General features: G+C 29.1%; 1 protein-coding gene across 1 annotated transcript; it reads left to right on the forward strand.

Annotated features, from left to right (window-relative positions):
- The first annotated feature begins 632 nt into the window (after positions 1–632).
- On the forward strand, positions 633–3,694 carry LOC111029595 (RNA-binding protein squid-like). The gene is made up of 3 exons (XM_022308656.1): positions 633–894; positions 1,073–1,360; positions 2,542–3,694. Exons 2-3 carry the CDS (start codon positions 1,079–1,081, stop codon positions 3,124–3,126), a joined length of 867 nt encoding a protein of 288 aa, XP_022164348.1. The 5' UTR covers positions 633–894; positions 1,073–1,078; the 3' UTR covers positions 3,127–3,694.
- Positions 3,695–10,580: the final 6,886 nt, after the last annotated feature.

The raw sequence follows: 10,580 nt of genomic DNA on the forward strand, positions 1-10,580 counted from the left end.
GAAGGCTGGTTAGAATTTGTTTGTTGGCAGGATATCTTTATAATCAAATATTCAAACAAAAAATAACTCAACCGGAATTTCCACTTATTGTAATTTATGATTATTCAGACTAAAAAAAAAGATTTCAACAAATTAACGCAGGTTTATTCAAATCTGCGCGTGTGCGTGTGTCTATGGAATTCAATAACTGCATTATATTTTAATAAATTATGCTTAGCCATGTCATATATTATCTGCGATATGCTGCAGTATACGAACAGTACATAGTATAATAGTTACCTATATATATATATATATATATATATAATGTTCGTATTAATCCATCCGTCATCACACATTCCATCAGTTGAATGTAGAGGAAACAGTCAAGTTGACTACAATCGTCTGTTTTTATAGTATACATGAAATATTGATACAATTGCAATTGTGTAAATTAGATTTCAGTACAGGCAAAAAAAATATCACTTATTCAATTTGTATTCATTTTTTATCTATTTTTTAACGCTGCACCGGTTTGCCGCGAAACGTGACACTGACAGTCCGACCAGTTGGTGGCACTGCACCTATTCCCTCCATTTTGTTTCATTCGCTTTCTCTCTTTTTCTCCCGTTGGCAACCAACAGACAACAAACCCGGTTAGAGTGAGAGATAAATGGCGTTTGCCGTCCGCAACTTTAGCGTCGGCCGTCGATGTGTGCGTTTAGTCTTTAGTGTGTAAATAATAATAAAATCGTTACAATATTTTCCCGTTTCGAGAAAAACTTTGATCACACTTAATACACGCAAACACTCTAGTCACGTTTCCGTACCCGGTAGCAGCTACAACAGCGGCCGCCATCGCCGTTCCTACTTTCACACGCGGACTGCGGCTACAGCCGACATCTTAGCAAACTGGTGAGCGTATTAAATTGTTTTATATCTCGAACAACGTACCCGGAGGTTTCAGACAGACGGCCGGCCGACGCCGGTTAGCCATCGCTACCGTACAGCTAAGGCCGCTTCTTCGTTCACACTCTGTTCCCCGTCGTTAGTGGACCGATCCTTATAGGTATCCGACATTCTTGTGTTACAGGAGGACATGACGCAGCAGCCGAACGCGAACGGCCGGTCTAATGGGCCCGGCCGGGACGACGATAAAAAACTATTTGTCGGTGGCCTAGGTAGGACCATTAGCGAGAAAGAATTGCGCGAGTACTTCACCCAGTATGGCGAAATCGAAAACATCAACATCAAGACCGACCCATTTTCCGGACAGTCTAGAGGCTTTGCGTTTGTGCAGTTTGTTAACGCCAAGACTGTGGACGATTTGTTGGCCGCCGGTGATCACTTTATTGCGAATAAAAAAGTGGATCCCAAGAGGGTGAGTTGTGTTTGTTCAATCTTTATGGTGGCTATTAAGAGGACTTGGCACCCTTGTGTGTTGTCTCCCTCTTCATATGTACGACATCTTAAATATTTTTTCATTAATTGCAATAGTATGCTATTAGTTTTGATACTAGTGCAAATTGATTAATTACGAAACTTTTAGGTAAGAACATTATCTTGGTTGTTTTTTATGATATTTAAATTTTTTAAGTGAGTTATGAGTATGATAAGTATTAATATTTGAAAATCCACATAATTCACTTAAAAATTATAATAGGTATTGTAAATATACGAGAGAACACCTCCTTAAAAGTTTAAGTCAATTTACTCAATATAAAAACTAACAGCACACTATTGAAATTAGTGAACAAAAATTTGGTATGGCTCATGTGTGTAAGGTGCAGACAACACACAGAGGTGCTAAGTTCTCTTGCATATGCCATATGTCATTCACTTAATAAAAAATTAATTTGTTTGACTATTTCCGGGTTGCATGAATAATCAATAAACATTTAACAAATCAATAGTGAGCTAATGGTCCTTTAAACATGATTTAGTGGCCCATGATTGGTCCATTAAATTTTATTGGACCTTGAATTAAATAAATTTTTCATGCAATGCAGCATTTAACTCTTAGTTGATAGTTTCCTGTTTTATCCCATTATATATATTAAAAGTTAAACTTTTGGTACCTTACTCACTCCACTAGAAATAGAACTTGTTTTTTCATCCGTTTCTGCATATCTCTTACCTTGTGCCTGTTCAGTTACAATCATCAAATGTTTGGCAGTCATCAATTATACATTGAGACTTGCCACCGGGTCGTAAATGGGGAAATTTGACCTCTGTGCTATTGCTGTTGTCAGTCGTATGCTCAAATGAGTTCCTTCTTTCATAGAATGGAGTACATTATTTGATAATTCAATTAGATTAATATTTTTTTTTAAATTTAAGTATTGAAATATTTATTTTATAGGTCATAATAAACAATTAAACAATACATTGTACATATCTATTTTTTTGTTACCCATTTTATTGCTTCAAACCGTAAAAAAATCATTATTTTCTATGTATGGCTTTTTATAATTAGAATCTTTAGAATCTTATATAATTTCCTATGAATAATAAATATATTTTCTATTGATTTAACAAGTATCATTTATTTTATTATTATAGGTCACAAAGAAAGTTAATCCACTGCGTTGTAAAATTTTTGTTGGAGGCTTAACTACCGAAATGACTGAACAAGATGTACGGAATTATTTTGTTCAATTTGGTCAAATATCCGAGTATCAACAACCTTTTGATAAAATGAAAAACCAAAAGAAGGGTTTTTGTTTCATTACATTTGAGGATTCTGAAGTCGTTAATCAAGTTTTAAAAAATCCCAAACAAGTTATTAATGGTAAAGAAGTAGATGTTAAAAAAGTTAAGTTCAATCCTGAAACAATGACAGCTCCTGGAACAAGAACTGGGAGTGCAGTAGGTGGTACTAGAGCACCTGCTACTTTTGGCTTGAGACCAGCATACCCTGGTTATATGGCACCTGCAGCTGCTTCGCCCTATGGAACTGCTGCAGATTATGGTTATGCAGCTAATGCTTATGATGCATATGGTGCATATGGTGGATATGACTATTCTGCAATTGGCTATGGAGGAGGAGGTAGTGCCGGCGGTGGAGGTGGTGGTGGTTATCCTGCACAAGCCTATGGAGGTGGCAAATATCGAGAAGCAACATATCCTCGACATGCACCTTATTGAATTTAAGACGCAAGTATAACGTTTGACGAATAATCCTGGCGGACACATTAAGACTGTGTTATTAATATTATTCAATTTTCACCCCCATTTCTGTATGATATAAAATACTACCATAAAAACATAACACAAAATTATATGTTTATATTATACAATAGTTTGTTATAATTTATAACAAAATTATAAGCCTAATTGAACAGGTCAAATATTAAGGTCTAATAATGATGTAAATAAATATTTATAATTTTTTTGTATATCATTTTAGTAACCTACTATGAGGTACTTTGAAGTTAGTGACTATAAAAGTAACTTCAATTTAAACCTTTACCTAAATAACATCCTTGACATCTGTAACTTATGAGTTTCCTTAATATGTTGAATATTTGTATTTTGTTGTTGAATAATTTTGTATAAAGTTACTTTATTTCTGGCTTCTACTTAGTTCATTATGGCTTTGTGAATATTAATCTACTTTAGTAGATCTAAAATTTCATGGTCATAGCTTACCATTTCCATGTTTGTGTTGAGTGTTAATTGCTTAACCAACAAAAATTATATTTAAATAGTCAATTTGTTTGTTGTTTTTTTTTTTATTTGTATATATATGCAAAATAATATTTATATTCCAAAAATTGGAGTTTTTCTTCGTGTGTTACCACATCTTTAGTATTATATTTTCAAGACTTGTTTCCATAAAAATATCAGTTAAAAAAAATTACAAAGGGTTTTATATAATAATTTAATCTGGTCTTCTGAATGTATGTCTGTTCATTAGGTTGTATTAGAATTAAGTTTGATTTCAATTATTTTCTTATATATTCACGTTTAATTAATTTTTGTGTGCTTTTTCATAAATAATAAAATATAAAATATCCTAAATGAAAATTATAACATAATAATGATGTTTTTTTCTTGATCATGTTACAATTATTTGTCAAACTTTTTCCGTTTGTAAATAATGTATTGTAAATTATTTTTTTTATTTTTTTAAACCTATTTTTACTTAAGGTTATTCGTTTTTTCTGATAACTGAAACATTATTGAGTTAATTTCATTGTTTCAATACATCAATAATAAAACTATTATTGATAGACTTATTATATATCTAGCTTATAATTATTAAGTATCAAAATGTGAACACTATAAATGATTATTGCCTACATTGTACGTTATTTTATTTGTACAACAGTATTTCATTTTTCTATTATAAATGAAAAACAATCTGAATTGTCTTGTTTTTAATTTATAATCTTGTGAATTTGGTTAATTAAATACAAAAATGTATTGATAATTTTGTTTGTTAATAGTTTATAGAAATCAAATCAAATAATTTAATAGTACCTAGGTACTAAAAAAAAATGATGTACATATATTTTATATAAATAGGTAATTATTATTGTGATACAATTAAATGTACCTCAGTATTATACATATTATGTTCGTCAATTTAGTTCTTAAAATATGGGTATTCTTTATCAAATTAATTATCGTCGAAAAAAATGGTTAATCTAGGTTATATTTACTTGGGGACCAGGGGAGAAGCAATGTCACCAGTTCTTCCCCTGATTCTCGATAACAAGAAAAAAAAAGGTTATATTTACTTGCCTTATGTTAATACCTATGTAACCTGTTTATGAAACCTTTCAATAATCAATTAGGTAAGAAGAATTAACCTTAAGCTAGGTTTTTTTGTATGTCAACAATTGATTGGATCTTGTTTCCCGGATGTCGTATTCCTGTGTAGAAATGTACACTCTAAAAGTAGGAATATTATCAAGTGTTATATGTAGATATAAGCTGTTTACTGAAGACTATTGATTGATTCTTAAAGTTTGTCTGAACTCTGAGAATGTATGTTCTACTCATTGGTTGGTGACATATAATTAGCAATCACATATTATATTCAGGCATACGTGTAAATACATATAATTGTAATTTGTTTGACAGTTATTGGTTAGTAGTTACTACTGTGGTTAGTTAGCATTTGAAGTAAAAGATTCAGTAGTAATAATTATATAATGTTCAGTGCCATAATATTATAATATAATATACAGAACTTTGAGACTTAGCTGATTTTTCTATTTGGAAGAGATTTTTATTTTTTCTAACTATATTACAACTCATATAATATGAACATTTTATTCATTCACATACTGTGACGGTATACATATAAATTGTTTATATTATTGTCAACTACTTACATATGGCCAACCAAATCAAATTAATAACATTGTATTGAATCTAATTTCTTATGTGGATTGAAAAAAAATGGTAATTTTTACATCATTTTTTGACGTAACTCAAAAACATATTTTAATCATAGTACACTTGAAATTGTCGCCAAATATTAATTATATTTAGCATCTTTTCATGTATGATAACATTTTTGATGTACTTTAACTCAGCTATTTATAGCCTTGAGATATGTTATGAATTTTTCTTAAATTATTCTGGATAGAAACTCACTCTGTAAAAATGCTTGTTGATTTAATGCAAGGTTCCTCATAAGTTTCTCTAAAGAAAGTTCAATAATATTAAAGATACATAGGTACAATTATTTTTTATATCTATTTCAAGTATAAGATATGACAAAATTTACCAAAATCTTGGAAATTTTCAAATTGTTTTTCAGTTAGAAATAAGTAAAAAATTGTCTTTCCCTAGCTAACATTAAAAATATTAATGGAAGATCCATCACAATTTTTTTATGGGCGTTTGAGTTTAAAAAATGTACGATGTTAGATTTTCACCGGTAAATTTTTCATATTTTGTTGTAACTAAAAAATGAATAACCATAGACGCTAGAATTTTTGTCCAAATGTTAAAATTACCATTTAACATAAAAGGCAACATTTTCAACTATTTTGTTCTGACCTATTTGTAGCCATGAGAAGTTTTTCAAATTTTGTAAATTATTTTTCAGTTAGAAATGTATAAAAGTTTTTCTTTTCATAGCTAATATTAAAAGATTTTTAACATCACCCTAGAAGATTCCCAAGAAGTTTTTCTACCTCAATAAAAAAAAAAAGTTTACCGGTATATACCGGTTTATGCTATTTATAACCATTAGATATTTTCTATTTTTATTAATTTTTTCAAACTTTTAAATCTGATTGTATAAGTATTGAAGTATAGTGGGATGACACAATGTTTCCGTTCAGAATACCTACCTAGTTCATATTAATATTCAGTTTTAATGAAAATAAATGTGTAGACTGTACCTATACCTTTTTTTGTAAGTAATAGTCGCTGGCTGAAAATAAATGAACTCGACAACCACAGGTGCTTCTAGGCTGGTCGGTATCGAAGTGGAATAATAAACAATTATTATAAGTGCCTATTTAGTTTAGCAAAAAAAAAAACAATTAATTTTATCTGAATATCTATTATTAGTATTTATGATGAATGGTGTTACATTAGTTTTGGTTATTGGTAAAAAATAACTAATAACTAATTGAATTTTCACAAATTGCTTGCTAAGGTGGTTGAATTGCACTTATAGCCGCTCATTGGTGAATCCACAGCCAAATTAAAAAATATTATTCATATAGAGTATTTACCTAGCGTGGGGTACGATACTATTATAATAATAGTATACAATAATTTAATATAATATCCTACCAATGTTATAATATAACATAATATCCTATCAATGTTTTTCTCACGGTCAACAATACGTCGACCCCGTCACATTTGTGACATTCAAATTTAATTTGTATATTTTTACCCCCGATCCAGAAAAAGTTGATAACGTCATTTACAGAGAAATTTTTTAAGTCTGAATTATAAAAATACTGGCGTAATTCATATCTTTTGTTCCATCCATACCTACAAAATTTACATAAACGAACTCTAATTTTAGGGCTTCGTATACATTAAATCTATTAAATAAAAAAAAGTTGCCATAAGCATCAATTTTTCTATTGACACAAGCGATATAATTTTTTTTTTCAACATTATGAAGAATCCTCGGTGACGACGCTAAATAAGGTATATGGCTACATTACCGCGGAGATGTGACTAAAAGTGGTCTAAAATAAAAATAATTATTTAACATCCAGAAAATAAATTGCAAATTAATATCTGAGAAATCTTGCAATAGCGACCAATTGCCAGGTCAGCTAGTAATAAATAAAAGTATAATTAGAGCACTAATAAGGCAGTTGTACTTCAATAGTTTTTAAAAACCATTATGGGTGTCAATTTCAACACGGATTTCGATTTATATTATGTTAAAGATTAAAAAAAAAAGGGAAATAAACTACTGGCCAACTCCTTTATAGTTCGCATTTTATTTCTATTTACAAAAAAAATGATACATATCTTGGTGAACTCTCACGTCTAAGTTAATATCATTAAGTAAGTTAGTTGCATAGCCAGGAATTTTGAATGAGGGTGTCCCACTAAAGAATTTCCATTAAACTTTCTTTCACATACATTTTGTAAAATAATTTTTTTAATAAACCCTCCTAAAATACACTTGTCACAAAGGACGGAGGTGTGGAAAAAAGCAATGAGGTAGCTTAAAAAAAAAATTCATAAACTTGACGACTTGACGCGTGGTTTTCCCGCATTTACCCTGTATGATATTATAATGTAACGGTTACATTGTAACCAATGGCAACCATTTATAAACAACAATTTTTCAACTCTTACAAACCTCATTCGGACTATCGCCAACATTTTTTGATGAGCTAAATCGGACCTACCATTCTCAAGCGTTAGTTGTTACCACTTACCAATGTACTGTAGTATTTCATTTTTATAATATTATAAACTATAGCTGTCTCGGACGACGTTGCCCAGTGCCAAAGATGTGTTTTTTTTTTTATAAATACCTATATTTGTAAAATAATGTTAATGCCATATTTCTACTAATTATAGTCTCTAATATATAAAAATATCGTGTCACGGAAATGTTGTCACCAATTTTTAAGAAATTTTTCATTTATATTTAGTAGTTCTGAGAATCGAGAATAGGATTGTAAAGTATTTTTTACCTCCCTACCACCCCACGCCACTAATTAACCTAACTTTTTGAGATCTACGAAGACAATTTTTGTTTATAAATGGTTGTTATTGGTTATAGGAGAAATATAAATACAGTGAAAACTCTTTATAACGAAACTCTTTACAACGAAAAACTCTATATAACGTAAACATTACATATTAATGGTTGGTTTGCTATATAACCAATTAGACAATTCATTCTCTATAACGTATCAGTCACTCTCAATAACGAAACAATATTTTATGTTTCATAATACAATTTACGTGTTATCGTATCTATTACATAATATATAAACTATAAAAATAATCGGCAATAATGCCGACATTTCCAAGAACGATTACATTCTTTCATTATTTGTAAAAATAATGATGTGTTTGATATATAATATTACATACATACATACCTTTATACATAAATAATTAAAATTTTGTTTTTTTTAAACCCTCTCTATTACGAAAACTCTCTATAACGAAAGAAATCTCTTGGTCCCTTCAGATTCGTTATAAAGAGTTTTGACTGTATATTTAATAGAAATTGGTATTTTTTTTTGTTTATTGGTTTTCAGGGGTTAATCGGTCGGATCTGGTATAAGCATGCATTAAATTGAATTTTCGCAGATTACCTACCAAATTTTATGAACGATCGGAAACATTTTTTATTCGCATTAATTAAGCGAAAATGTCACATGCCTATAAATAGTTCAACAAGAGTCAAAATATTTTGAAAATGCTAATAGATATAAAAATTCAGTGAAAATGTCATATATCTACTGTCATATTTTTAAGAGTTTCGCCAAAAACCAAAATCGATTTTGTTGAAAACCAATTTTGAATTCCAGTTTTTCCTTTTTTTCCTAGTGCTTTTGGAAACTACTGAGAATTTTAAATGTTGGCCTCTCGAATGCACCAACTATTTGCACTTTCCCACCGGAGAAAAGATACGATGAAAGTAGTTGAAAAGTTGAAAATAGAAGCATTGTTTCCACTATTTACCGTGGTGTACACAGACACAAAATACAACACATAATTATAGTAAAATCAATAGTACATTTGTTTATCCGCCCAGAATCTAAAATGTGTACGAATGGAAAAAATAACTATTTTTTTCTATATTTTCTCTGAGACTTCCAATTTTGTTTCCGCTGAAACCTCATTTGGACAAGTGGCATTAAAAATAAAACGAGCCAAATCAGAACAGCTGTTCTCAAGTGATCCGGTTACCAAAGAACAGAATCTCATTTTCCATATATAGATAGGTATAGTGTAATAGGCTTTAGTAAAATAGTAATAAATCACATCCACACATTTAAGCTTTTAATTAAATCGTATGTAAGTATCTAGTACATATACAATATATTCAAAGGCATAACTACAGACCTTTAGAAAAACATGTTTTGCTTCTATTGTCTAAAATATTTAAATGATTAGATAACTCATTGTTCATTAAAGTAAGTTGTAGACCATAAGTAGGAATAGACTAATTTAAATATGTTTTAAAATGTGTGAAGCGAGCCTTGATGTTGTATATAGATATTTTTAAGAGTTATAAAGTAGAAAAGTTGCATCAGTTCTGGGAACACCAATCTCCAGCTTGAAGAATATAGGAACACTTGTTGGATTTTTATATAATTTGGTGATTTATTATTCTCTAACAGAAACAATAAATTTAGAAAAAACATAAAAACCAAATTTTAATAGACAAATGAAATAATATGTATTACAATACTATTATTAACTTTAAACAAAACTAAAAATATTTTTTTAGGGAGTAAAAAAAATAATAAATTCACATTTAATGATATATAATATGAACGATTCACAATTTTCATTTAATTTATATTTTAGGCCAAGACAATAAGACATTAATTTCTGCTAAACAATTTTCTAAAATCATTATATTATATATAAATAAAAAAAATCTTAAAAATGATTGTTTCTTAATGTTAATGATAAATACTTACAATAATTGCTAATTAATGACAATTATTAGATTTATACACTTGATCATTTAATTGATGTAAACATAAAAAGTTAATCAACATAACAAAACACATAAACAGTCTCGTTGTTAAGTTATATAAACAAATTTACACATAAACAAAAACTCAAAAGGATTGAAAATATAGTCATTACAACAGAATAGGTCAACAAGAAAAATATTAGAGCATAAAAAAATGTGATAATTCTTCTTATTCATATGATAATACAATTATAAATGAAAATAATTTATCTATTTTTAAGTAGTTTGCTAAAAAAAAATGTAAATGTGTGTAAAAAACATAATAACAAAGCATTAAAAAAAAGGTTACATTAAAACTTATGCTAAAACAATAATAAATATAGAATACAATATACAAATACATATTCAGAAAGATTCAAAGTTTGGTGGATTAATGTGTTTGACCCATATTCAGATAAAATTGATGACGTCAGGTTAATTGAAAACT

This window comes from Myzus persicae, unplaced genomic scaffold (genome assembly GCF_001856785.1).
Source record: "Myzus persicae strain clone G006 unplaced genomic scaffold, MPER_G0061.0, whole genome shotgun sequence".
In the NCBI taxonomy this organism is placed as follows: domain Eukaryota; kingdom Metazoa; phylum Arthropoda; class Insecta; order Hemiptera; family Aphididae; genus Myzus; species Myzus persicae.

Coding starts and splice junctions, on each gene's coding strand:
- LOC111029595 (XM_022308656.1), top strand. CDS start 1,079: ATGACGCAGCAGCCGAACGCGAACGGCCGGTCTAATGGGCCCGGCCGG. Junction 1,361..2,541: donor AAAAAGTGGATCCCAAGAGG/GTGAGTTGTGTT, acceptor TTATTATTATAG/GTCACAAAGAAAGTTAATCC.